Source organism: Eretmochelys imbricata, chromosome 6, assembly GCF_965152235.1.
Source record: "Eretmochelys imbricata isolate rEreImb1 chromosome 6, rEreImb1.hap1, whole genome shotgun sequence".
NCBI lineage: Eukaryota > Metazoa > Chordata > Testudines > Cheloniidae > Eretmochelys > Eretmochelys imbricata.
In genome coordinates, this window is record NC_135577.1 from 9535981 (window position 1) to 9563362 (window position 27382).

At 64.0% G+C, this 27382-nt stretch overlaps 1 protein-coding gene across 1 annotated transcript; it reads left to right on the top strand.

The window, feature by feature from the left end:
* The first annotated feature begins 757 nt into the window (after positions 1 to 757).
* PLEKHG3 (pleckstrin homology and RhoGEF domain containing G3) lies at positions 758 to 27101 on the top strand. The gene is made up of 19 exons (XM_077819803.1): positions 758 to 821; positions 4105 to 4469; positions 5133 to 5233; positions 6518 to 6587; positions 7679 to 7725; positions 8498 to 8648; positions 9071 to 9202; positions 9620 to 9802; positions 10344 to 10436; positions 11152 to 11238; positions 12339 to 12372; positions 12772 to 12876; positions 18775 to 18864; positions 19321 to 19359; positions 20062 to 20072; positions 21554 to 21859; positions 22435 to 22515; positions 23827 to 25153; positions 25862 to 27101. Exons 1-19 carry the CDS (start codon positions 758 to 760, stop codon positions 26656 to 26658), a joined length of 4083 nt encoding a protein of 1360 aa, XP_077675929.1. The 3' UTR covers positions 26659 to 27101.
* Positions 27102 to 27382: the final 281 nt, after the last annotated feature.

Here is a 27382-nt window from a genome sequence, read left to right on the forward strand (position 1 = left end):
GGGCTGCGCCTGGTACAACACAGGGGAGCAGGCCCCAGCTCGGCCGGTTCTGCAGGTGTGGCTGTAATACCGTTCTATGAGCTCGGTTCTTGCAAACCTTGGCCCAAGAGCGTGGCAGCAGGGCTGTGACCCCCTCTCCCCCCCCCCCAGGGAAATTAACGTGCTCCCTGTGAGCTGCTCGGACCCTGAGATGGGTCAGAAACAGGCCCCCAACACCCCCCCCACACCTTTCCCTCTATCTTGCAAGGTCAGCGCAGCCCTTCCCGCTCCTGGAGGGTCAATGGGGGTCTGGTGCCGCTCTCCCTGAGGCAGGCCCTCCCGGTCCCCTGGTGCCTTTCCCATGTGCTGTGCCCAGGCAGCCAGGTCTGGAATCGCTCCCCACCCCTCTGGGTCCCCTGGCGGCTGCTCTCCGCCCCAGAGCTGGTTACATTTCAGGGCTGTCAGGGGGGGAGGAGCTGTAGGGACATGCTTGCTGGGTCCCTTCGTGGCCTGAGCGCAGGTGGGCAAGGCTGGTGGGCTCTGGCTCAGGCCCGGCTCTCGCTGTGCATGGCTGGCGGCCTAGCGGGTGAGTTCCCCGTGGGCGTGGCGCTGACATGCCGCTCCTATGGAGGGGGCGGTGCCCAGAGCGGCTCCAGGTGAGGTCTGACGACAGCAGCCTCCGCGCCCTGCCCCACTCTCTCTCGGGTCGCTCCCCAGGAAGGCAGTGCGAGCTCCCCCCGGCCAGTCCCCTGGCCCATCCCTGCGTGCTGAGACGGGCATGTTCATCTGGGAGGAGAAGATCAGCCTGCCCTTGCTCCCTGTCCTCATCTCCAAGCTCTGGGGTAAGGGGGGGAGGCCGAGGCCACGCGTCTGGACTTGGGGCTGAGTCCTGGGGGCGCAGCCCTGGCAGGGGGTGGGGGAGGAGGAGATAGCAGGCACAGCGGTGGGGTGTCACTGGCTGCTAAAGGGAGCCTGAGTGTTGCAGGCCTGCAGCCACACGCCTGCCCTGCCCAGCAGTGGGGGGCGGGGCGGGGAGGGAAGGGAGGGTGTGATCCTGGTTACACATGCTGCAAAGAATGCAGAGCCCTGCTGGGTGGGGGGAGGGAATGGCTAATTGCTGGGGGGGTGGGGGCTGAGCAGAGTCCCGCACCCTGGGCCTGAGAGCAGCAGGTCCCCTTCAGCCAGGCTGCAATTTTAGATCGACCCCATGGGGCTCCCTGACCTTCAGGACTTGGTGCTGGACCCCTGTGATAGTGCTGCAGGCCTGGTGCTTTGGTGATGGGCCGGGAGGCGTTTCCGGTGCTGAGCCCCAGTTCTCAGCCGCGTCTAAGCCTTTGGGCTGGTGTGTCTCAGCCTGCCGGCGGCGCTGTCTTCTTCTGGGGCAGCTGGGTAACTTTCCGTCCAGCTGGCTGCGAGGGGATGAGTCAGACACACGCACACCTGGCGGTCGCCATCTCTGTGTGTCGGTGAGATGGCCTGTGGGGCTGCGTGTGATTGTGTGTGAGACTCTGCAGGTGAGACAGTGTCGCTGCGTGTGACTCTGCGTGAGCCTGTCTGTGTGTGTGGGAGAGACTGCCGTGGCGTGTGCCTGTGAGGGGCTGTGGGAGAGACGGTATCTGTGAGCATGCCCGTGGGGCTGTGAGGGCGCCCGTGGGCTGTGTGGGACTCTGCATGTGTCTCTGGGAGGGAAAGGCCTTTTTGCAGAGTCAGAAATTGCTGGCATTCTTTGCTGCTGTGCACATGGGAAATGGCTTGTTGTTTTCAGGCCGGCAGCGCTGTTGGGATCTCTTGGCCTGGCCTATGCAGCCCAAACTGAGAAAGCTGGCCCAGTGAGGACGGACCTGCCCACCCGTGCAGCTGCCCTCTGCGAAAGGGCCCCTGCTTGCTCCCCGGGCGCTTCTTAGGAGGAGGGGCTGGATGTTGGCATGGTTGTCACTCTGTGGCTGGGCGCAGAAGTCGGCTGGCCATGTGGTTAAGTCCTGGGACTTGGAAGGTCTGCGTCCTGCTCTGGCCCTGACCCCGTTCATGACCTTGGTGTCATTTATACCAGAGGTTTTACACTGATCTGGGGACCCAAGTTTTCTGGGTACCTGAGGAGTGGTGCTGGGGACCCCGCTTTTGAGGGGCGTTGGGTACCCACTGCAGCTGGGAGTCGCGAGGCGCGACAGGGCGGGGCTCTGCATTTCCGACAGTCCAGCCCCAGCTGTGCCCAGATGTCACTAGAACTGCTCAGTGTGAATCTCTGTGCCACATTCCCCATGTGGAAAATGGGGATCACTCCCCCGTGAGCCTATCTGCCTCCCCTGACAGCCCGGCAGAGCCAGCCCGGCTGAGAGGGATGGTGGCTTCCGGTCCTGCTAGTGCACTGTCGGCAGCATTCCCACCCTGTGCACGCCTCTCTGCAGCCGGTGAGGTGCACGGGGGTTGCTCAGGCTGCAGAGGGGTCACCGAGGGCAGATCTGACCTGCAGACCCTTCCTTGGAGGTATTTAAACTACTTGGGCCAGAGGCTGCAATTTTCCATGCCCTGAAGCCAGGCAGTGCTGCCCCCTGTGGTCGCAAGCCGGGAGCTGAGCCTTGCTTGGCCAGCCCCATGGCGGGTACTTTCCCAGCTGGAGCTGCCTTCCCCATTGAGAGAGCATTGAGTCCGATGGCCCCGCCATGTGGCATTCAAGCACTGCCTGTCCATGGCAGTGAGCTCTCCTATCTCCCCGTGTCCCACAACAGTAAGGAATAAACCGGCCAGGCCAGGAGCTGGGAGCCATGGTGCCAGGACTGTGGTGTCAGCCCTCTCCTCTAGGGCCTGGCCAGTCTCTCAGGCAGGAAGGGGGCAGTGGATGGTAGCAGGGTCCAGGTGTCCTCATAGACTGCTGCTTTCTAACCTAGCAGGCTCCCTGCCCCTCTCCTGCCGCGCTGCCATGCGCAATGAACGCGTTCACAAAGTGAGTGTCAAGCTTCTGTCACTGCCATCTCTGTCAGTGAACTGAACAGGGCAGGGCACAGCTCAGAGAGACTCAGGCCCGTCGCTTACACCTGGGGCTGCTTCCACCCCTGCCCAACATGGGCTCAGACGCTCAGGAGACTCAGGCAGTGTCGCTGGCTGGGTTGGTCACACCTGGGATAGCTCCCCTCCCCCACAGCGATGGGCTCAGACTCTCTGTGTTGGGCACCCCTGGGGCACGTTTTGGAGGTTTTCTTGACAATCAGAGTAACTGGAGACTGGTTTGATTCTCTTTCAGTGAAAGCGGGGACCCCTGGGAGTGCTGGTGAGGCCGGTTGCACCCCTCCTGGCCAGGGGAACACAGAGCCAGGGGCTCACCCAGGCCGTGGTAGGGAGGGAGTGGCCTGGTCCCAGCCTTTGGGGAGGCAGGGGCCCTGTCCATGTCTGCCAGCTGGCATGTGTGTGTAGAACAAAGGGCCTGTGTCCCCAGGCAAACGCATCTGGGCAGTTCCGGCCTCTGGGGTGGGGGCAAAACCCTGCCCCTACTGACCCAGCCCTTCCCCTTCTGTGAGGGGCAGGGGCCTCGTTCCACGCTAGCCACTGGCCACCTGGAGGGACTGGGTGCCCGGGACCCTGCCTGTGGGGCTCCTGGAGGTGGTTACCTGCCCCGGGGTTCAGTTGCCATGGTGGCCCCGGGCCAGCACTGAGCTGTTTGATGCACACGATGCATAGCCTGGCACTGTGAGCCCTGCCCCCATCCCCTCTGTGCCCCGTCCTGGCTGCAGTGCTGCAGCCTGGCAGTGGGGGCCGTGAGCGTGACCCACGGGCCGTGTCCAGTGGTCACTAGAGCCGGCCCAGGGCCTGTGGTATTGGGCTGCCTGGCAGCTGTGTCTGACAGCCCAGCTGTGGGGAGCATTGGTCAGACGCTGGGCCTCGAGCAGTGCCCTGAGGTGGCCTGGCCCTGGGCTGCACTGGCACCGCCCGGCCGTGGGGGGCTGGGACCAGGTGGGCATGGGGTCGAAGCATGGCTCTGTCCCGGCCATCTGGGTCCAGCCACTCCCCAGCCAAGCTCCCCCCAGCCACTCCTCAGGCTGAGTCTGCAGGTGTGGCGATGGCATGGGGTTGGGAGCAGGAAGGGCTGTGGGGCCCTGCCCGCTCTAACTACACTGCCTCTCCCCCCCCCAGAATCCCCCCGGCTGCCAGCAGTGCCCTGCCCCGGCAGCGATGACAGGATGCCCGTCTGCGCTGCGGCGGGCGGGCACCCCCCGGAGCGCCCAGTGAGCCGGATGCCCATGGAGGGGCAGGACGAGGCCCCCGGCCACGTGCCAGCCCAGGAGGGGGACGCCCTGCGGGTCAACCAGCTGCACAACAGCAACAACAACGCCTCGCCGGGAGGCTGGCTGGGCCGCAAGGGCTCCCGCTCCCTCTCGCCCTTCGGCCCCCGGGCCCCTGCTGGCGCCAAACGCAAGCTGAGCTACCTGGAGCGCGTCGTGCTGGAGCTCGTGGAGTCGGAGCGCACGTACGTGGAGGACCTGCGCAGCATTGTGATGGTGAGCCAGCCCCCGCCCCCCCGCCCCAGCTGGCCAAGAGACACAGGCTGGCCCGCTCTGTGCCTCGCTTCGCAGCAGCACCCCCTGCTGCCCCTGTGCGGCGCCGCATGGCTCCCCCCGACCCCGTCGTCCCTGGAGCTAGGGGCGCCTGGGGTCTCTGGCTCCGCTGTGCTGTCAGCCCCACTGGTACCAGCACCTGGGAGGGGCACAGTGCCGTGCCAGGCTGGCTGGGTCCATGCCCCTAAACGCCCCGTGGGGTAGGGTTCAGGGGGCATCTTTCATCCCCATATTGCTGGTCTGGCTTCTCCAGGGAGGGGTCTGCTAGTGGGGTGGGCTCCCAGCATGCACCGGGGCTGGGGGTGAGGGAAATGGGCAGGGGGTGCTGGCAGGGTCGATGGGCTCTGTGGGGATAAAGCTGCCCGCAGGGAAGCTTGTCCCATTGGCTCTGCCCTGGCAGGCTCCAGGGCGGGCTGGGCTGGTGTGGGGAATGGCGCTGCCTGGGGCAGCAGGACGGGGAGGGGGGACCCGAGCCCTGCTCCCACCACCGACTGGAGCCCGCTTGGCCTGGGGGAAGCTCCCCTGGATGGCTCTGACGGGAGGGGAGGGCTGGGGGGCCTCTCTGCTTGCTGGCCCGCGCCGTGGCTCACTGCGGGTGCCTGGCAGGACTACCTGGGGAAGATCATCGACACCGAGGAGCTGCTGCTGCGGCCGGAGCAGGTCAGCGCGCTCTTTGGGAACATCGAGGATCTCTACGAACTCAACAGGTGAGCCAGGCCCAGAACCGCCCACTCCGACCCGACCCCAGTAATCCTGGCCCCCTCCGTCCCTGCCCCGCACCTGCTCCGTCCTGACCCCAGCCCCTCCATCCCAGCCCTGCCCTCCGGCCCAGCCCCCTTCATTCCTGCCCCTGCCTGCTATGGCCTGAGCCCCTCTAACCTCTGATCTGCTCCAGCCTACTTCCCCTGACCCCCGCCTGCTCCGCCCCTGCCGACTCCATTACCACCCCCACCTCTTCCAGCCCCACCCTACCCCCTCCACTCCCCCTCTCCAAAGGGGATGAGGAGTAAATGCCCCAGGACAGCCTTCCCCTTAGAATTGGAGAAGTCGGGGTTAGTGCTCGGCAGAAAGGAACTGTGGCACCTAGGGAGCCTCCCGGGCTCCGTGCCCCGGCTTCTGCCAGTGCCCCTCAATCCCAACCCACAGCCCCTGTTCTCACAGCCCTGGGCTCTTCTCCCCCCCCGCCCCCCAAGCTCTGCCAGTGCCCCTCAATCCCAACCCGCAGCCCTTGTTCTCACAGCCCTGGGCTCTTCTCCCTCCCACCCCCCAGCTCTGCCAGTGCCCCTCAATCGCAACCCACAGCCCTGGGCTCTTCCCCCCCCCACCACCCCCCAGTTCTGCCAGTGCCCCTCAATCCCCCCCCTGCAGATTTCTGACTTGTGAGCCAGGGATCTCGTTGCCAGTCTCCAGAGGTGAGAGGCTGATGCCACGCGCTCCCCGGCCCTAGGACAGCAGTGTCAGAGGGAGCCGCCCTAGGAGGGCAGAGGAGCGGCTCCGGTCCGTATCCCTCCCCATCTCCCTTGGCTTGACACTGAGGCTGTCCCAGCCGAGAGCCCTTGGGCGGGGTCGGGGGGGGGTCCTGTCCATTGAGCTCTTTGCGCTCTCTGGTCGGGGCCTGCGTGGCACGACTGTCACACCGGCGGTGTGGCTGAGAGCCAGCCAGGCCAGGGCCCCGGGGAGAGGGGGCAGCCAGTGCGTGCGTCTCCTCTCGTAACACCTGCTTTGTTTTCAAACCCTGCTGGCACTGGAAGGGGCCCTGCCCTGCAGGTGGGTACCACGCCGGGCACACTGCATGCTCCGCTGCCTGCCCTCTGCTTGGGGGTTTGTGTGCTGGGAGCGGCGGGGGGCATGCCTTGTATGCATGCAGCACGTGCCTGGCCCGTGGGTCCCCCGGAGAACACGTGTGCTTGGCAGGCCCGGCCCGTGGGTCACCCGGAGCATGCGTGCTCTTGGCGGGCCCTGCATGACTGCCAGTCTCTCTCTCTGCCCAGCGAGCTGCTGCAGGACCTGGACAGCTGTAACAGCGACCCTGTGGCCGTGGCCAGGTGCTTCGTGGACAGGGTAAGGGGGGCTCTGGAGGTGGCACTCAGTGGTGAGCAGCTGGCGAGATGGCCCATGGCATAGCCCTGCGCCAGGCGGACTGGTGTACTCAGGGCTAGCACCCTAGCATGCGAGCGTCTCCCAGCTCACACGCCTGGTCCTGATGGATTTCATGGGATGGCCCCCGCTTGGCCAGGGTGGGGATGGGGGAGCTCATGGTGCCAGCCGAGGGAGGGGGAGGAGGACTGGCTGGGGCACTCTGGGGACGCTTGCAGCACTGAGGCACTTTTGCGGGCTGCTGTTGCCCTGGCAGGTGGAGTAGTGGGAGGGCAGTGCCCAGTGCAAGCACTTGCTGGCAGCTGTGGCCGGGCACAGGGAGGAGTGCAGCTGGGGTCGCCAACTGTCTAATCGTACAAACCCAAACACCCTTGCCCCTCTCCCTGCCCCACCCCTTCTCTGAGGCCCTGCCCCCACCCCTCCATCCCCCCTCCCTCCATCACTCACTGTCCCCTACCCTCGCTGATTTTCACCAGGCTGGAACAGGAGGTTGGGGTGGGGGTGAGGGGTGCGGCCTCCGGGAGGGTGTTTGGATGCAGGAGGGGGCTCAGGGCTGGGGCAGGAGGTTGGGGTGTGGTAATGGGTGCAGGCTCCAGCCGACGCTTACCTTGGGCAGCTCCCGGGAATCGACTGGCATGTCCCTCCGGCTCCTAGGCTCAAGGGCAGCCAGACGGCTCTGTGTGCTGCCCTTGCTTGCAGGCACCGCCCTGGCAGCTCCCATTGGCTGTGCTTCCAAGCCAATGGGAGCTGCGGAGTCAGCACTTGGGGCAGGGGCAGCGCGTGGAGCCCCTGTGCCGAGGGGCTTCTGGGAGCCGTGTGGAGCCAGGACAGGTAGGGAGCCTGCCTTAGCCCCCCTGCGCCGCCGACCGGACTTTGGCCTATTAAAATCTCCCAGATTGATTTCAGAACCACTGGGACATCAATTCCGATTCCGCCGGGAGGGTTGGCAACCCTAGGTGCGACTCCTGGGGCTAGCGTGTGGGCAGAGTGCTGTGGGAGGGGGGCTCACCCTGTAGACCTCACTCACGGTCTCTCTCCCCCCCCACCCCTTGCAGAGCCAGGATTTCGATATCTACACCCAGTACTGCAACAACTACCCCAAGTGAGTGTGCCTGGGGTGGGCACCCAGCCTCTAGCTGGGGCTGTGCCCGGGGCGGGGGATCCCTGCCTGTGGGGAGGTTGCAACCCACGCTGGGGTGGCCTGGCTCTGGCAGCAGATAATGGGATCTTGCCAGTTTTTTGAGGGGGACGAGGTGGAAGTTGAGCTGGGAGGGGCCAGTGTTCCCTCCTGCAGCAGCCTCTCCCAGCATCCCAATCGCAGGTGCCTCAGTCTGTGGCCTGGGAGAAGAAGGGGCTGTGTGCCAGCTCCCCCTCCACGCGAGCTGTGCACAGGAGCAGGGGGGCTGGTTCTGCCCCCGGGCCTATATGTACTTTGCATCCCTCGCTGTTATGTACAGGTGCTGTGCCAGGCCCTAGTCCCATGTGGATGGGGCATCTCCCATCACCGTGGTGTCTGGGTGCTGTGCCAGGCCCCTGCCACGTGTGGGTGGGCATCCCCCATCACCGTGGTGTCTGGATGCTGTGCCAGGCCCCTGCCACGTGTGGGTGGGCATCTCCCATCACCGTGGTGTCTGGGTGCTGTGCCAGGCCCCTGCCACGTGTGGGTGGGCATCTCCCATCACCGTGGTGTCTGGGTGCTGTGCCAGGCCCCTGCCACGTGTGGGTGGGCATCTCCCATCACCGTGGTGTCTGGATGCTGTGCCAGGCCCCTGCCACGTGTGGGTGGGCATCTCCCATCACCGTGGTGTCTGGGTGCTGTGCCAGGCCGCTCCCCCACATGAGTCTCCCCTCACCGCAGTGTCTGGTCCCTGCAGCTCGGTGGCGGCTCTGACCGAGTGCATGAGGAACAATCACCAGGCTAAGTTCTTCCGCGAGCGCCAGGAACAGATTGGCCACATGCTGCCCCTGGGCTCCTACCTGCTCAAGCCAGTCCAGAGGATCCTCAAATACCACCTGCTGCTCCAGGTAAACGGGGGGTGCCTTCCGCCCCCCACTGCACGGGCATTATGGTGCCCCCCCCACTGCACGGGCATTGTGGCTGCACCCCACCTGTCACACGGCCCCCCTGTTCTACTGTGCGCATCAGAGATCACCGCCTCTGCACCTCCTCCCTCACCCGCTGCAGGGCGCCCCCGTCCCCCTCCATCCCCATCGCTGCAGCATCACAGGCCCGTCCCCTCTCCAGGGGCACTGCAATCCCCTTCCTTCCTTCCTTCCTTCCACCCCACGCTGCATCCCCTCCAGCCGCAGTGCCTAAAGGTGCCCTGTGAGCAGCCCCACGGCTGTGTCCCCCAGCTCAGCCCTGCCCATGCCCTGGGGAGGGCGAAGGGAGCGGGGCCTCTGGTGGGAGTGGGGCAGCAACCCCTCACGCTGGGTGGTGTCCCCAGGAGATCGCGAAGCACTTTGACCTGGAGGAGGCCGGCTACGAGGTGGTGGAGGAGGCCATCGACACCATGACTTGCGTGGCCTGGTACATCAACGACATGAAGCGCAGACACGAGCATGCCGTGCGGCTGCAGGTGAGCACCGGTGTGGGTGTGTCCCGCCCCCGGCCGCGTGAAGGCAGCGCCTAGCACCGCGATCCGGGGAACGGCTCCCTCGTACTGGCTGAGAGCCTCGCGTGCTTCCCAAATGTCCCCGTGGGAGGTGGTAGCCAGCCCCTCCCAGTCGCTGCCTCTGACCCGGCCACATCTGGGGACCCTTCGCTCTGGGCCCGGGGTGGGGACGTCTTGGTGCACCCAGGTGATCCTGGCCCCGTGTCCCTGCCCTCACAGAAATGGCCTCCCGGTGCCCTGGAGCTGGGATGTGGCCTGGCTGGGTGCTGTGGTGCCAGGATTGGGGGCAGCGGGGCTGAGACACCCCCTCGCAGATCTGTGGGGTGTGTGGCTGGTTTGACAGAAGCACCACCTGAGGCCGCCTCCCCCCAACCTCCCCAGGAGATCCAGTCCCTGCTGCTGCACTGGATGGGGCCGGATCTGACGACCTTCGGGGAGCTGGTGCTGGAGGGCACCTTCCGGGTGAGCCGGATGCGCAATGAGCGCACCTTCTTCCTCTTCGACCGCACCCTGCTCATCACCAAGAGACGGGGCGACCACTTCGTCTGCAAGAGCCACATCCCGGTAAGCCCCCCGCACCGTGGCTCCGTGGTTCCCCCCAACCCCCGTGGCTCCGTGGTGCCCTACCCTGTCGGCAGCCGGTCCAGCGAGTTGGATGGTGTGGCCTCCTGCCCGTTCCCTGTACCACCCCTCTGTCCTGGGGCTGGGAGCCTCAGGGGGCTGCTGCTGTGGGGACGGGAGCCTCTGGGGGGAGCTAGTGGTGCCGGCAGCATGGGGAGGAGAGCCCTGAGGGGTGGGCAGGGGCGGCCTGGGGTGGGGAACCCCCAGGGGAAAGGGGAGCTGCTGGCAGCACGGGGAGGGGGAGTCCCGGGAGGGGGCTGGCGGTGGGGGGGCTGGCACAGGGAGGGGAGGGGGAGTCCCGGGGGGGGGAACTGGCGGCAGCGGTCCTAGCACGGGGAGGGGAGGAGGAGCCCCGGGGGGCAGGATGGTGGCAGTGGTGCTGGCATGGGGAGGAGAGGGGGAGCCCCAGGGGTACTGGTGTGGCCCAAGCCCAGCCCCTGGGAGGGGAGTCATGCCTGGGTTGCTGATGCCGCTCTCTCCCCAGTGCTCCTCCTTGATGCTGATCGAGAGCACCAGGGACTCGCTGTGCTTCAGCGTCACCCACTACAAGCACAGCAAGCAGCAGTACAGCATCCAGGTGGGCGCCCTGCGGGGCACGGAGGGGCCGGCTGGGAGCCGAGGGAGGCGGGCTGGGAGCCCTGCGGGGCACGGAGGGGCCGGCTGGGAGCCGGGGGGAGGCGGGCTGGGCGCCCTGCGGGGCACGGAGGGGCCGGCTGGGAGCCGGGGGGAGGCGGGCTGGGCGCCCTGCGGGGCACGGAGGGGCGGGCTGGGCGCCCTGCGGGGCACGGAGGGGCCGGCTGGGAGCCGGCGGGGGGCGGGCTGGGCGCCCTGCGGGGCACGGAGGGGCCGGCTGGGAGCCGGCGGGAGGCGGGCTGGGCGCCCTGCGGGGCACGGAGGGGCCGGCTGGGAGCCGGCGGGAGGCGGGCTGGGCGCCCTGCGGGGCACGGAGGGGCCGGCTGGGAGCCGGCGGGAGGCGGGCTGGGCGCCCTGCGGGGCACGGAGGGGCCGGCTGGGAGCCGGCGGGAGGCGGGCTGGGCGCCCTGCGGGGCACGGAGGGGCCGGCTGGGAGCCGGCGGGAGGCGGGCTGGGCGCCCTGCGGGGCACGGAGGGGCCGGCTGGGAGCCGGCGGGAGGCGGGCTGGGCGCCCTGCGGGGCACGGAGGGGCCGGCTGGGAGCCGGCGGGAGGCGGGCTGGGCGCCCTGCGGGGCCAGCCAGTGGTGGTGCAGGGGCTGGGTTCTCCAGGGGTGACGTGTGGTGCCCGGCTCCATGTCATCACATGTCCTTTGCCTCAGGCCAAGAGCGTGGAGGAGAAGCGGGTCTGGACCCACCACATCAAGAGGCTCATCCTGGAGAACCACCACGCCATCATCCCCCAGAAGGTGAAGAGCCCTGGTGCCACCCACCAGCTGCCCCTGGCCCAAGCCCCCATGGTCAGAGCCCCCACCCCACCCATTGAGTCGAGTGCTTAGGCCTGGGGCGCATGCAGACAGGGCCTGAAGCCAAGCCACGGCAGCTGGCTTCTGAGGCCGAGGGCATGTGGTCTGGGCTTCGGGTCAGCCCGACTGTGCCAGAGCACAGGGATCAGCAGCTACCCGGTGTGGGAAGGAGGGATGGGGAACGCAGCCCCTCGACATGCTGGCGGCCGTACGTCACAGATCCACAGGTCCGGCACGCTTGCCCAGCTCTGGAACAGTCCCTGGGAGGAGCCCTTCAGCTCATCAGCCCCCAGAGGGTTGCTCACTGGGGTGAGCCCCTGGCTTCACCGCCTCCTGGGGCCAAACCTCGGAGCCTTCAGCACCCCGCTTCACGTCATGAGCTCCCTGCAGCGAGTCCATCTGGATTGGATACCTAGGGAAGACTTGTACCTCCCAAGGGAGCGATGCACCCCCAACTTAATCAGGAGGGACTGTCAGCCAGCGCTGTAACAGCAGGAGGGTTTATGAGATGTCTGGAACACAGCCTAGAAAGTCCTCAGTTAGACTCTGCTGTAACTTTCCCTTCTCTATGCTATCTGGGTCAGTCCAGAGTCCTCTGACCCCTCCTCAGTCCCAGTACCCCAGCTTCTCCTTCCAGCAGCCCACACTTAACAAGCTCAGTCCTTTGTCCGCGTTCCCAGGCAAACGTTGTCCCCTGGCCCTCCTCCCTAGCCCTTTGTTCCTCAGCTGGTCACACCCGGCTGGCTTCCTGCGGAGAGTGGGCCCTCCATGGTCGGTAGGTGCCGAATGTCCAGGCAATTGGAGTGGCCATTGTCTTCTGGGACTCTCCATGGGAATGGGGGGCCCAGGCCCCGGACAGCCAGGTGTCAGTCTCACCTGGAGCTCTGCACAGAGCGAACAACCTCCCCAGCCACCACCTAGTTAATCATCCAGCACATAGGGGAAACCGAGGCACACACAGTACTCCTACAAAGCATTATGAAGAATTCCCACCGCTACGCTGCCCTCCCTGTTCGCTAACCAACTGATCTCTGCACCCCTAGGCTAAGGAAGCCATCCTGGAAATGGACTCCTCCCGTAAGTGCTCCCTCCAGCTCTCTGTCTGTCTGCGGGGCAGGGGGTGGGGTGTCTGTCTCTGTTCCTCTCTCTGGGGCGGGTCCCGTGGCTGTGTGCATCTCTCTTGGACTGCTGGACCAGGCCGGTGCCCCATTGATGACCCTGGCAGGGGCGCTGTAGGGATCAAACTGGGGGCTTTTGGGTCTAACAGCACCAGTCCCTATGCCTCAGGTCTGGGACCTGGCTCTGTGAGCGCACAGGCTGTGGCAGGCTCGCGTGCCAGGCCTGGGCTAAGCTCCTGGGGCCCATCTCGCCCTGCGCTCACTCTGGCATGCTGCAGGGGCAGGACTCGTTCCCCACCTCCCTGCGCACTCTGGCGCACTGCAGACAAGCTCACCCGCACTCCTCTGCCCCTTTCAGACCCCGCTCGCTACAGATACAGCCCGGAGCGGCTGAAGAAAGCGAAGTCGTGCCAGCCCCTGGACGAGGTGCCCCCGCAGGCACGGCAGGGGCGCCGACAGTCGGGTAAGAAGGGAGGGTGTGTCGAGGGAGGGTGCAGCCAGAAGGGGCCTTGAGTCAGTGATGGTGAAGGGGCACCGGATTGGCGTGGCACATGGCGCCCCCTGGCACTGGCGAGAGTGATGGCCTGCAAGCCGGGCTGTCTGATGGGACGTACGTCTGGGCTGTGCTCGCACAGTGAGTGGGCAGGTGGCTGACTCGCTCCCTGTTGCTCTGTGGGGGTGAGGGCGGGACTGGATCATCCAGGTGCAGGGCGAGCGCCGGACAGTTTGGGGCTGAGTCCTCTCCAGCTGGCTCAGGCCGGTGCCCCCATGGGGGCACCAGAGATGTGGGGGTCTTTATGTCCCAGCCTGCAGCCGGCTCCTGCCCGTCCTTCCCCCTGGGGTCGTTTTAGGGCGAGCTGTCAGCGCTGGCTGTGATGGTGGCTGTTGCGTGGCCTTGCCTGGCGATAGCTGGTCCCTGAGCATCCAGCCCCGGTATCTGTCCAGGATCTGCCCCGTATCCACCCGTCCTTCTCCGGGTCAGATCACGGAGTTGACTGTCCTACTCCGGCCTCAGCATCCTCCTAGCACGCAGGCTGCAGGGCCGGTCGGGAAACGCGCTCAGATTGGTCAGCTGTCCCTGCCGGTGTGCCTGGACTCCCGGCCACCTTGGCTGCTGTCGGGCCCAGGGCAGCCCTGCCTCCTCTGCTAGGCAGGGCATAGCAGGCCAGGCTGCCCTTTGGTAGCTTCCCGTGTCTCGGAGGGGCCTGCAGCTCAGCCCTGGACACTTGCCGCTCTCCTGGGGGCAGTGGCCTTCTAGCAGGGCAGGAGAGAGACCTGGGCTGTGAGCGCTGCTGGGCCTATGCCTAGATCTCCTCCCCTTCCTTGTTCCCCACGTGTGGTGGAGGCGCGGGCATGGCTGTCTAGCTCAAGCCAGACAGAAGTGATGCTGGGGGAGGGGAAGCAACCCCCAGGTATGCTCTCTTCCCCACCTGTCCTGTGAGCCCATGTTCAGGGTGACAGGGGTGTATGTCTGTCAGGCCCCTGGCTGAGCTGCAGGGACCAGGGTCACCTTTCCCCATCTGCCTCCAGCCAAGGGTATGTGTCCCTGCATAAGACAGTAGCTGTCCCCTCTACCGCCATTGGCTGGCTTGAATGGAACCCAGGAGTCCTGAACCCCAGCATTCCATGGCTGTCAGCCTGTAGCTGTGAACCCCCCCAGCAAAGCGTCTGTCCTCCCCACCATCTGTGCTGCTCTGGGATTCACACCCATGGGGCTAGGATCGCCTGGACCCTTCTCTTCAGGGACCCCTGCCCAGCAGCAGGTGTGACTGGTTCCCCCAGGGTGCCACCTGGAACTGGGGTACTACTGAGCCCACCTGACCCACCAGCCTGGGCGCCCTTTACACTGTGCTGCTGTAACAAGCTACAGAGCCCTCCAGCCTGCACTCTCACCAGCACCCATACAGGTAGGGCTGCACCCAGGTGCAGTTACATGCAGATGCTGTGATCAGCCCTGCATGGGAAGGCTCCAGCCAAGGAACTTCCCAACTACTCAGGCACGAACCCTGCTCTGGAGTGTAAACCTAAAATTATATCGTCTTACACTGCATAGGGAACTGTACAGCGTAAGCTCATGAAATTCGCCCCTTCCCTCAATGGGGAGAGGAATATACGACAGCTTTCTGCCCCGAGTTATGATTGCCACGCAGTGATTTTAGACAAAGCAAAACCAAGTTTATTAACTAGAAAAGACAGATTTTAAATGATTATAAGGGATAGCAAACAGATCAAAGCAGATTACCTAGCAAATAAACAAAACACACAAACAAACTAAGCTTAATATACTAAAAAGATTGGATATGAATAGCAGATTCTTACCCTAAGAGATGATACAATCAGGCTGCAGATTCTTAAGGCACAAGTTATACTTGCTGACAGTGTGGAATCCGAAGGTCTTTCATACACAGGCTAAAAATCCCTTTAGCCTGGGTCCAGCATTTCTCCCAGTTCAGTCTTTGTTCCTCAGGTGTTTCCAGGAGTTCTCTTGGGTGGGGAGTCAGTGAAGAACCATGATGATGTCACTCCCCTGCCTTAAATAGCTTTTGCATAGGGCGGGAACCCTTTGTTTCAAAGCTTGGTTCCCACGCCAGTCAGTGGAAAAATACTGACATCCCAAGATGGAATCCAGCACCAGGTGACCTGGTTACATGTCCCTGTAGTGTCACAGTAGCCAAAACTCGGAGGCTGTCCGCAGCGTCCTCAGGAAGGCGCCCAGGTAGGAGACCAGCTTCTCCTAAGGCCTATTGTTTTCCCTAATGGTCCTTCCCCACCCAGCTTTTCAGAATGAAAGTATCTTTGTCTAGTGGGCGTTCCCCAGTTGTAAACACATTTGAAATACGGAAACATAGTCAATATTCCTAACTTCAGATACATGCATACAAATAGGATAATCAAACTCAGTAAATCCTAACCTTTCTAATGACCCCTCACATGACTTATGTTGCATAAAATACATGATGATTATGTCATAATCACGTCATAATAATATCATTGTGAAGAATATGGGGCGCACTGTCACAGCGGGCTGTTCCCAGACTCTGGAGGGTAGAGGGCTGCTGTGGGCTGGGGTCGCTGACTGCACCGGGCAGGTTGTCTTTCCTGGCCCACTGAAGCCGCAGCTCTGGTGCATGCTGCTGAAGTCAGGTGGTGGATGTAGTGCTTGGCACAGACGTGTCGAGCTTGTGGGAGGGGTCCTCGGTCGAATCGCTGCAAACCGTCACTAGTAAATTACATGCAGCCACTTTCAGGCCACAGCGCTGCGATGTAGGAAAGGCCAGAGAGCAGGTTGTCAAGGCAGTCTTAGCTCCACCCCTACAGTCTATAATGACCTGACAACATGGTTTTTCCTCAGGCCCCCTGCCCTGTTCATTGCACGGGTGGGCTGGTGCTCAAGGAATGAGTAGCTGTTCAGTATTTGCTCCTGGACGTTCAGTGTTTGGCCCCAGGCCTGGCTTCCTGCTCACCCCCCATCCCTGCCCCAGACACCGAATTACTCATTTCCTCCTGGGCGCGTGTATGGGGCTCGTCAGACTGGGAACCAGAGAATTTCCCGGACAGCAGTGAATTGCTCTCTATGACCTGCCAGGTGGGGGGCTGCTATTTATCCCCCTCAGACACGTAGGGACTCAGGCACAGAGATTAAGGTCCAAAGTCTCTGTTAATTTGGGTGCCCAAGTTGAGACCCCTGGGTTTGAGTTTATCAGAGCGCATGGCATCAGGTAGCACTGACATGTTCCAAGCCCAGCCCCCAGTGCCTTCAGGTGCAACTCAGCGCCCAGGGCCCCAGTCACAGTCCCAGTAAATGAGGAAGTGGCACGGATCCACAGGTCCAGTGCTCTGGAACGGTCCCTGGGAGGAGCCCTTCAGTGCGTCAGTCCTCTTAAGGTCTCTCACACTCCCTGGGATGAGCCCCTTGGCTTCACCGCCATCTGGGGCTGAATCTCAGAGCCTTCAGCACCCTGACTTAGCACCGCAAGCACCCTGCAGCAAGTCTACCTGGATTGGACCCTGGAGGGAGACTTGCCCCTCCAAAGTGACTCTCAGCCAGCACTGTGAAAGCAGAAGGGTTTATTAGACCTCTGGTACACAGGCAAGGACTTTCTACACTAGCAAAGAGAATGGAAAGTTACAGCAGAGTCCATCTCGGTCTGTTCGGATCCCAGAGCTCTCTCTGACCCCTTCTTAGTCCCCTTCCAGCCAAGAAGCTTCTCTCTCCAGCAGCTCCACACTTAACAACCTCTCTGGCTCCTCCTCTGTCCTTTGTCCTTGTTCCCATGAAAACATTGTCCCCTGGCCCTCCTCCTTAGCCCTTTGTTCTCCAGCTGGTCACACCTGGCTGGCTTCCTGGAGAGGGTGGGCCTTCCACAGTCACTAGTTGCCAAAATCCGGGCAATTGTTTCTGGGACTCTCCGTGGCATGGCCCCCAGGCCCAGACAGCCAGGTGTCAGTCACACCTGGATCTCTGCAAAGAGTAACAATCTTCCCCCCCTCTCCCCCCCACGTAGTCAGTCATGTAGCACATAGGGGAAACTGAGAGAAACACTCTATTCATATGATGAAAAAATGCTCACTTTGTCACAGGAACACAGAATGAGGGACCACCTGGGAAAACGCTGTTTTGAAGTGTTTTGCCCAGCATTACCCAGGAACTCTGGACAATTCTCTAGGGCAACATTCAGCTGCCCAAGCCAGGAGACCTCTTGTCTCTTCCTGCCATCCCCTGCCTCATTCACCTCACCCCTTCCAGCTTCTGGAACCAATGAGGCAGGGTCCTACAGCCTCCTGCACTGCACCCTTCCCTAGAGCAGGGCCCATCCGGTGCGCTGATGAGGCAAGAAAAGCATAGTATTCTTTGACTGTTGTAATGCATACTTGCACAAGAGACAGGGTTAAGGTGATACAGGCAGCCTTAGATCTGGCATTTCCTAATGTGAGTGTTTGACAATGCAACTTCAATGTTCCTTTAACATAGCTCTTTGCATGTAATTCCTTAGTCTGCACAAAAGCAAACTGAAAAAACCAGCAGCTCCATCCTGCAGCATCATCAAATTGACCCCCAGTGGTCGTCAGCAGGGTTGGAACCTTTAGATTCACCCACAGAACTCTGCTGCTTGAGCTCACAGAGTAACTTGCAGCAGTAGAAGGTTGTCATCCTCTGTGTGAACCTTGCCAGTGGGTTTCACAGCTGTTCGCTGGCAGCAGAGGGTGAGATTCAGGACTTCTGGGTTCTGTTCCTGGTGCTGGAGGGCAGATTGCCCGGCTCCCTGAGCGGTGTCCTCTCTTTGCCCCCTCCGTGGTGGCCTTCATTCCCAGTGATGGGAATTCCCCACCGCGGCGGAGCTAGCCTGGTGGACCCCAGACAAACTGAAGCTTGGCCCCACGCACATCCCCTTTACATGCAATCAGACTGCTGCCCGCCTGCCCGGCCAGGAAGGCAAAGTTCAAGGCCCAGAGCCTTGGGCAAACAACGGTGGGTCCAACGGCAAACCATCCCCCGCTTCCACCCGCCAGCCAATCGGATTGGCTGGCCAAAGGCTGGCGTGGCGCCCTGTCTGTCGTGGGCCAGCAGAGCTCAGAGCTCCCTCATGTCTCCTGTTCTGGGATCGAACCTGGAACCAGCCACCCTCTGATTGCTGCCTCTGTGCAGTCCTGGGCCCAGCTAGGCCCCATAAAGGCACCACCTCCCTGTGGCTGCCAGGAGAGCAGGCAGGGTCCCGCCCCCGTGGGGTCGCTGGCTCTGGAGCGGTTCCCCCCTTCCCTGCAGAGCCGGAGGGTGAGAAATGGCCCCATTCTGCTTGTCCCCGCACCAGAGCTGCCTGGCCAGGTCTCTCTCCCCTGCTGTGCTGTGGCCGAGTCGCTGCCAAACACCCGGGGGGTGGGGTGGGGGGTCGCTGCTGGGCTGGCTCCCAGACCCTGCCCCTCTCACTGGGTTATCGCAGATCCAGCCGGCTGTGCACAGCCCCAGCCAGGGCCAGGTTGGTGAAGCCTTGGGGCACTGGGACTGTGGCCTTGGGTGGGCAGGGCAAGCCCCATCTGTAGGACTGCTTTGGGGCTAGCTGTGGGGCAGGAATAGTACGTGGCCAGCTATAGAGCATCCTGGAGGGACACGCTCAGTGCCCTGCATCCAGCGCCACGCCAGATACACAGGTACACAGATACACAGGCTAGCGCAGCCGTAAGTAGGCCAGCCGTGTCTCGGGGGGCGGTGGGCAGGGCCAGGCGGCGGGGTGCAGAGTACACAGGTGGCAGGACTAGTGCAGCCATAGGTAGAAGAGCCATGTCTTGGGGGGGTGGGGTGCAGGATATACAGCCGCTCGGAGAGCTGCATTAGCTCTAACGGCTGCATCTGTCCTGTCCTCAGAGCCCTTCCACCTCCGACGCCGCAGGGAGAAGCTCCCGGATGGACTGCATGGCAGCGTGGGGTTGGGGCGTGCAGGCCGCAGGAAGTCCGGTGCGAGCTCCGCTCTACAGCCTGGGGCACGGGGCCGGAGCGCGGGCCAGGGGATGGGGGCTGTGGTGCTCTGGGCTTGGTGATTCCTAGCACGTGGTACTCTTGGGACCAATCACAGAGGCGCGGCGAGGGGGCCCGGTGAACGCATCTCTCCAGCCCCCTGTGGCGGGTGTGAGGGGCCGTCGGGTGGCAGATGGGCTGCCCTGGGGCCCCGCTTTCCAGGAGCGGGAGGCGGTGGCAGAGGAGCCGCGGCGTTGGAGAGGCGCGTTCCCGGTGCGCTGAGGTTGCGCTGGGATTGGGTGGTGCCCGTGCCCCGCAGGGTGCGGGGCTGGGCAGAAAGCAGACGTCTCCCAGCTGCGACCCTGGGGGGTCCAGGCCTGCCCCACAGCTGTCGGTCGCATGGCCGGGGGGGCAGGGTACAACTGGCAGGCCTCTCACTTGCTGTTTTCCCCACAGAGCCTGCCAAGCAGATTGTCAAGCAGCTGGGTGAGAAAGGTGAGCGAGTCCCTGGGATGCCCCCCCCCCCCCCGCGTGCCCGCTTTGGGCTGGGCAGAGCTCAGAGCCCTCGTTGCTTGGCCGGCTGGCTGGGGCCCAGCAAGCCTGAGCAGACAAACTGCCCCATCTGCCTTTATGTGGTAATTATAATGGAGCCCCTGGCCCCCCTCCCCCCAGCCTCTTGTGGCACTGCCAAGCCATTCCTGTGGCACCAGCTAGCTCACCCTGTGCGGTGCCCTGAGGGGACAGGACTCGATGCTCTCACCCCAGCCTGCTGGCCTCCCCCTGGCTGCGGGGGGGTGGGGGTGGGGAATCCCCACCGCTCCCGGGCATTGAGGGGCCTGCAGGTGCCACACTCTGCCCTTGGAGGCTGAGTCTCTACTGGCACAAAGGGCCCAGCGCATTTGGGCAGCCCCAGTCCGGCCCCCCCCAGGCAGCTGCTCTAACCTGCCCTGCTGACATGTCAGCTCCCAACACCACAAGCCGGGTGTTCGGCAGCCCGCCCAGCCTCCCGCCCTCAGCCCCCTGCAGCTCGTGGGCCTCAAGCCCGTGTCTGCGGGGATGGGGAGTTCTGCCAGGGAGGGGCGGCGTCGGGGTGATGCGCCATTCACCTGCTCTCCTCCCGTTGCTGTGGCCCTGGTGCACGGTGACCCCTTTGCTAATCGCCTGTCTTCTCTCTTCCATGCGCTGGGAATGCGGCAGCAGGACTGAAGGTAAGATCATAGAGCCACAAGGTGAGACAGGACCGCAAGGGTCATCTAGTCTCGCCCCTGCCAAGAAGCAGGATTTGTTGTGTCTAAGCCACCCAAGACAGATGGCTCCAGCCTCCTTTTGAAAACCTCCAGTGAAGGAGCTTCCTCGGCTGCCCTAGGCAGGTCTGTTCCATTGTCCTCCTGTTCTTACCGTTAGGAAGCTTTTCCTGAGATTTAATCTAATCTGCTGCGTTGTAGTTTGAACCCATTTCCTCTTGTCCTGCCTCCGTGTCAAGAGAGAACAACTTTTCTCCATCTTGTTTATGACAGCGTTTCAAGTATTTGAAGACCGTTATCACGTCCCCTCTTAATCTCCTCTTTTCCGAACTACCCATACCCAGTTCCTTCAGGCTTTGCTCTTCTGACTTGCATTCCATCCCTTTGGTCATCTTTGTCGCTCGCTTCTGGGTCCTTTCCAGTTCTCTACATCCTTTCTCTACATTGGTGACCAAAATTGGACACACTACTCCAGCTGAGGCCTAACCAGCGCTGAGGAGACCGGTACTGTCACCTCCGGAGACTTGCATGCTCTGCCTCTGTTAATGCAACCTACACTTGCATTTGCTTTTTTTGCAACAGCATCGCAGTGCTGGCTCATGCTGTGGTTGTGATCCACCACCACTCCCAGATCCTTCTCAGCAGTGCTGCTGCCAGGACAGTTTCCCCCCATTCTGTATCGGTGCATTTGGTTTTTCTTCCCTAAGTGCAGCACCTCACACTTGTCTATGTTGAATTTCATTGTGTTGGCTGTAGCCCAGTTCTCCAATTTATCAAGATCCCTCTGAATTTTAGCTCTGTATTCCGAAGTGTTGGTAACCCCCCCCATCCAGCTTTGTGTCATCTGCAGACGTGGTCAGTGTGCTCTCTGTCCCTACATCCAGGTCAAAAACTACACCGGATCTGGACTAGAGCCCCGTGGAACCCCACTGGAGACCTCCCTCCAATCTGACATCATTCTGTTCAGAGTCACTCTTTGTCTGCCGTAGTTTAACCAATTTGTATCCACTTCACGGTAGTTCTGCCGAGCCCACATTTCTCCAGCTTTCCTAGTAGAATGTCATGTCAACTGTGTCAAAGATCTGGACGCCGCCCCAGCCTGGGGGCAGTGGGAGGGCGTGGAGGGGCTGAAGGTGCCAGCTGGGTAGCAGTGGGCGTTGGGAGTCTTGCCGCGAGGTTCCTGTGCAGGCTGGGTCTCCTTGAACGCTGTATGTACATCGCACGCATGCAGCCCCCCTTTGCCGGTCGCACGCCCGTTCACACCCATGCGCTTGTGCCCCAGCACGCACGGCCTAGTGGCCCCCAGCTTTTTGCAGACGCATGGAGTTGGGACAGGGGCTGGTGGGGGGACACCCCACAATTGGCCCTGTCGGGGCCCTGCCAGCAGCTCTGGCGCCCAGGAATGAGGTGGCCCTAAAGGGAGCCCTTGTTTGTCCCCTGAACAGCACGCCGACAGCGCCGGGGCCCTCCTGGAGGCTGGGGTGCCCTTGCAGCCAACTGAGGGCAAGTGGGGTGCGGAGGAGGAGGAGGAGGAAGCAGCCATGGGGAAGGAGGAAGAGCAGGCCCTGGGGCAGGGCTCGCTGGAGGAGCTGGCTGTGAGTGACAGCAGCGAGAAGGAAGCCGGGCCGGAGGAGGAGGAGGAGGGCCCAGTGGGCGAGGAGCAGGTAGCGGACTTTGCGAGCTTCCTGCTGGCGGCACTGCACGGCTGGCACTGTCGGGCCAACGCTTTGCTTTTCTCCCGGGGCCACACGGTGAGGTGTCTCTCCAACCCCCTCTTGCATGCTGGCCTGGCGCATGGCTCGGGGCTGCCTGCCCCCCGCTCTCCTCTATCTCCACCTGCCGCCCTGCTTGGGGCAGGCTGATCAGCACCCCCGGCTGGATTGGAGCTTGAGCCCGTCTCTGCTATTAACCTTTCACTGACCTGACGGAGTGGCTGCTGTGACTCCCAGCATGCTTTGCACCCACCCCATCTAACCCCACTCATGGCTGGGTCCCGAAGAGGCTGGCTGGCTGGAGTCTCTCCCGAGGGGAAGCCGGTCCAGTTCCCGTGGAGCGTGAAGGTGACGTGCAGACGATCTGAACAGGGCCAGGTCTCCGCTGGGAGCTCTGACATCGGAACCCGTCTGGGGCTGGCCGGCGGATGTCACTCCACAGCTCTGGTGCCGGAGCCAAGACCTCTGGGCTGGAGGCTGCTGGCGCTTGACCGGGTCGGAACTGGGCTGCTCTGGGGCTCTGAGGTTCTCGTCCCTCGGTGCAGGCACGGTGCCACCAGGGCTGTCTGAGTCGCGGCCCAGCAGTGTAATGTGTCCCCTTTGCTGTGTTTCAGGGCAAGGGGACCAAGGGCAGCCAGGAGCCAGGGAGCCCTGAGAACTGCCACAGTGCAGAGACGGCCTCGGCCATCCTGGAGGTGAGTGAGAGACGGCCCCATGGGGATGAATGGGCCACACCTCCCATTATCCTTCACCAAGACCGGGGGGTTGGGCATTCAGACCCGAGGTCAGCGGGACCCCATTGGGCTGAGGGCTGCCCAGAACACCCCATCGGCACAGCTAAGGGGGGGTGGGCTGTTAGGCCGGGCACTGCACAGACACAGTCCTAGCCCCAAAGGGAGACGGGCACCTCCCTGCTCTCCTCTCTGTGCTGCTGAGGTCTCCCAGCAGGGCAGTGATGGAGCCAGGATAGACCGCAGGTGTCCTGAGTCTCGTCTCACTGAGTGCCCTACCCACGCTGCCTTCATACCGGCAACCTTCTGACGGATGAGCATTTGCGCTTCACTATAGCACCTTCCACCTGTGAATTTCACAGCCCTCTGCAAGGGCCTGTTCACCCAGCGCCGCCCTGCCAGGTAGTTAAGACTCTTGTAAATTGGGAAACTGAGGCACAATGAGGTGGGATGATGCAGCGAGAGAGAAGCAGCACCAGGACCCAGTCCTCTTCTTGTCCTCTGCTCTTACCACTGCTCACAGTGGCTCCCTAAACCTGGGGCTAGAACCCAGGAGTTCTGACTCCCAGCTCTGTGTTTTAACCACCAGACCCTATTCCCCTCCCAGAGCCAGGGATAGAACCCAGGAGTCCTGGCTCCCAGCCCCCTGCTCTAACCACCAGAGATGGAACCCGACTCCTAGTGCATCTCTTGCCACGAGCCAACATCCTTTTCACTGGCTGATGGGTGGGAGTTGCCAAATCTGTCTCCAGCCAGCCTGCCCCTGCACCTCTGAAGGAAAAGACCCCTTTTTGGCTTCCTTCAATGGGGCATTGAAGGAAATCAAAAATGGTAATTTGATAACCAGTGAAAAGCAATTAACCCCCTTTTCACCCAATGGGAGATCAGCCTGTGGAACTCCATGCCACAGGAAGGTTGGGGGAGGCCCAGGAGCTGAGCAAGATGAGAAAAAAACATGGGAGACTTCTATTGCGAGCAATATGCAGCGTGAGACAGCAGCGACTGCTCTGAACATTGAGGCATGAGATCTATGTGAGGGCCAATTATCCCCAGCTGCTGCTGCAGGGCTCCTACCTGTGGCACGGGCCGGGGTCAGAGCTGGGGCACCGGACCGGCAACTCCCCTGTGCCTCAGGATCCGCAGGAATCCCGGGCTGCTTCCCGCCCTGGAGGAGAGGAGCCAGTACCCCAGGGACAATGGGTCAGGCACTGGGTCAGGGTGGGCGGGCTGCTGTTTGGGGAAGTACACGCCTTCACTCTCCATGCTGCCCCGCAGGCTGCCCCGGAGCTCAGTGAGCTGAACAAGGAAGAGCGCCCAGAGGAGCCCCCCGAGGTCACGTGCACCCCCAAGCCAGCCCTGCTGGCCCAGCAGAGGGAGATGGAGCAGGAGCGGAGCCTGGCTATGGCGGAGAACACAGAGGACCTCAAACCCCTCAGCAGCGAGGAGGAAGAGGAGGAGGAGGAAGAGGAGGCCAGGGCGAGGAGCATTCTGCCCCCATCCGTGCTGGACCACGCCAGCCTCATTGCCGAGATGTTCACCAGCAGCTTCTCTCGGCGCAGCAGCCTGGCGCTGGAGGAGGGCCGGCCCGGGGGCTTCCTGACGCCCCGGCTGGTCAGCCGGAGCAGCAGCGTGCTGAGCCTGGAGGGCAGCGAGAAGGGGCAGGGCCGCAGCAGCGCCGCCAACTCCCAGGGCCGCGTCTCGCCGCCGGGCTCCACCCGCAGCGGGGCCGCTTCGCCCGGCCCCGCGGAGCCCGAGCGCACCCCCTGCCACAGGAAGGAGTCCACGCTCTCCCACCGCGACCGGCTGCTGCTGGACAAGATCAAGAGCTACTATGAGTGTGCGGAGCACCGCGACGCCGGCTTCAGCATCCGGCGCCGGGAGAGCCTCTCCTACATCCCCAAGGGGCTGGTGAGGAACTCGGTCTGCCGCCTCAACAGCCTCCCGCCGCCGGAGCAGCACGCCGACGCCAGGCGGGGAGCGGGCGGCATGGGGAGCGGCGGTCGGACAGCCGCCTGGGTGCTGGCGGGCGTCCCCACCGCTGGGCCCAGGGCCGAGCCCAGGGCCCCCGTCGCCGAGGAGGAGTTCCGCCCGCCCGCCGAGATGATCAAGGTGTGGGAGGGCATGGAGCAGCTGAGCGCCGGCCAGCCCTGCCTGGAGGGAGGCAGCGGGGAGGGCACAGCTGGCGGCGCCGCCGTGTGGCCCCTGGGCAGGAGCCAGGAGAACGGCTTGGACCTGCATGAGCCGCTGCTCATCCCGGAGGACGACGAGCTGAGCGCCATCGCGGAGGAGTCGGCCGGGCCCTCGCCCGAGAGCCGGTCCCCCACGGAGCGGGCGGGGCCCACCAGGCTGGCCGGCCAGCTGCAGAGGCTGGCGCAGGAACTGGGCCACCCCGCCAAGCCGCCCCCCCGGGTCCCACCACTCTCGGAGGCCGAGCTGAGCGAGTGCCTGAAGAACAAGGTGTACCAGCTGGCACGCCAGTACAGCCTGCGCATCAGGAACCGCCAGCCAGCCGGGCACAGGCGGTTTGCCAAGCTGGAGGAGCTGAGGAGCTGCGCAGCACCCCCGCCATGTGACGGGCACCAGGACGTGAAGAGAAACACAGGTGGGTGCTCCCCAAGCCATGGGGCTGGGCAGGAGGGCTGGCACGGGGCAGGGAAGGCTCCCCGGCCCGTGGGGCCAGACAGGAGGGCTGGCACGGGGCAGGGAAGGTTCCCTGGCCCGTGGGGCTGGGCGGGAGGGCTGGCATGGGGCAGGGAAGGCGGGCTGGCACGGGGCAGGGAAGGCTCCCTGGGCCGTGGGGCTGGGCGGGAGGGCTGGCATGGGGCAGGGAAGGCTCCCTGGGCCGTGGGGCTGGGCGGGAGGGCTGGCATGGGGCAGGGAAGGCGGGCTGGCATGGGGCAGGGAAGACTCCCTGGGCCGTGGGGCGGGGTAGGAGGGCTGGCACAGGGCAGGGAAGGCTCTCTGGGCGGTGGGGCAGGGCAGGCTTCCCGGGCAGTGCGGCCAGGCAGGAGGGCTGGCACAGGGCAGGGAAGGCTCCCTGGGCCGTGGGGCTGGGCGGGAGGGCTGGCATGGGGCAGGGAAGGCGGGCTGGCACGGGGCAGGGAAGGCTCCCTGGGCCGTGGGGCGGGGTAGGAGGGCTGGCACAGGGCAGGGAAGGCTCTCTGGGCGGTGGGGCAGGGCAGGAGGGCTGGCACGGGGCAGAGAAGGCTCCGTGGGCCATGGGGCTGGGTAGGAGAGCTGGCACGGGGCAGGGAAGGCAGGTGCCCCCGGCTCTGGCCCCTCTGCTCACCAGCGTGTGTGATTCCCCCAGGCCCGCAGAAGCCGGCGCTGTCTCTTGCGGCCTTCGAGCAGGTGGTGCTGCCGGAGTACAGCCCCCGCACGCCGCTCTCAGCCGCCGCCTCCTCGCAGGACAAGTCGCCCAAGCACTTCTCCTTCAGCTCCTCCTGCCCCACCTCGCCCGGCACTGGCGCCTTGCCCGGCCCGTCGTCCTGCAGCCCGCTCAGCCCCATCGTGGCGGAGACGTTCCCCTGGCCCGACGTGCGGGAGCTGCGCTCCAGGTACTCCATCGGCACGGTCTTCCCCAGCCCGCGCCGGGCCCCCCCAGTCAACAGGAGCCAGTCGGCACCAGAGAAGATGGCGGCAGAGCTGCCGGGAGGTGTCCCAGGGCAGGAGGGCTGGCGCAGGCCGGAGCAGAGCCCCGGGAGGGGCTGGCGCACCGAGGAGAGCCCAGACGCCAGCGCCCGGCAACGCCAGAGGAACCAGAGCGCTGGCTCGCTGCACATCACCGCAGAGGCCATGTTGGGCGACCAGCGGATCATCGTCCTGGAGAAGGTGCCGTGCGGCGGGGAGCCACCCGCCCCCGAGGAGCCGCCCGATGCCGCCAGCTACGTGCAGATCCGCTCGCCCACCTCGCGGGAGAGGATCTCGCTCAAGGCCGTGGCGGAGCGCTGCAAGGCCTACCAGGAGTCGGACGAGTACCGGCGGCGGGAGGAGGGCCCGGCCCCCGAGCCCAGCCGGGCCGCGGGCTGGGAGCAGGCAGCCACCGGCCAGCACGGCCGCGTGAGGAACCTGCGGGAGAAGTTCCAGACCCTGAACTCTGCCAACTGAGCCGGCTCCGCTTGCGGGGGAGCTCGCGGATGCCTGGCCTGCCCGGCTAATGAAGGGGAGGCCGGACTCGTGTACATAGCAAGCGCCTTCCTCTCCTCCCCCCCGGCAATCCACCCGTCCCGATGGGACTAAACCCCCAGCACCGGCTGGGCCATGGCCAGAGACCCGCTCTCCTCGGGGGCTCTGCGCTGGAGCGTGCACCTGCAGATCCGGGCTGGCAGGAGCAGCGGGCTCCAGCGGTCCCTGCCCGCCGTGGGGCTGATCCGTGGCAGCCCTGCAATGCCCTGCAGGCATGAGGGCCGGTGCTGCCGGCCAGTCCTGGAGGAGGAGGGCGAATTGCTCGCTGCCGTGCTGTGTGGAAGGGAGCGTGGTGTCCCCGGGTGCCCCACGCAGGGCGGCTGTATACAGTAGGGTCCTGTTGGCTGGACACACACTTCAGTGCAATAATCACACCTCTCGCCACCTGCCTGCCTCGTCATGTCTCCTGCAGCCTCTGCGCCGGTCTTCGGGGAGGGGAGGCAGCGCAGCCTGGGGGGCAGGTCCTGTCTCGCTGTGTGTGCAGCACCTGGCGTGCGGGGCCCCTGCGCTCGGCCCCTGCGCTCGGCCATAGTACAGTCACTGCCCCCATGCGCCATGAGACCTGTCGGGCCACCCAGGCTGTGATCAGTGGGCATGCGGTAGGGTGGGTTCAGTGCCACCTCGGGGTGCTGCCAGACATCACTCC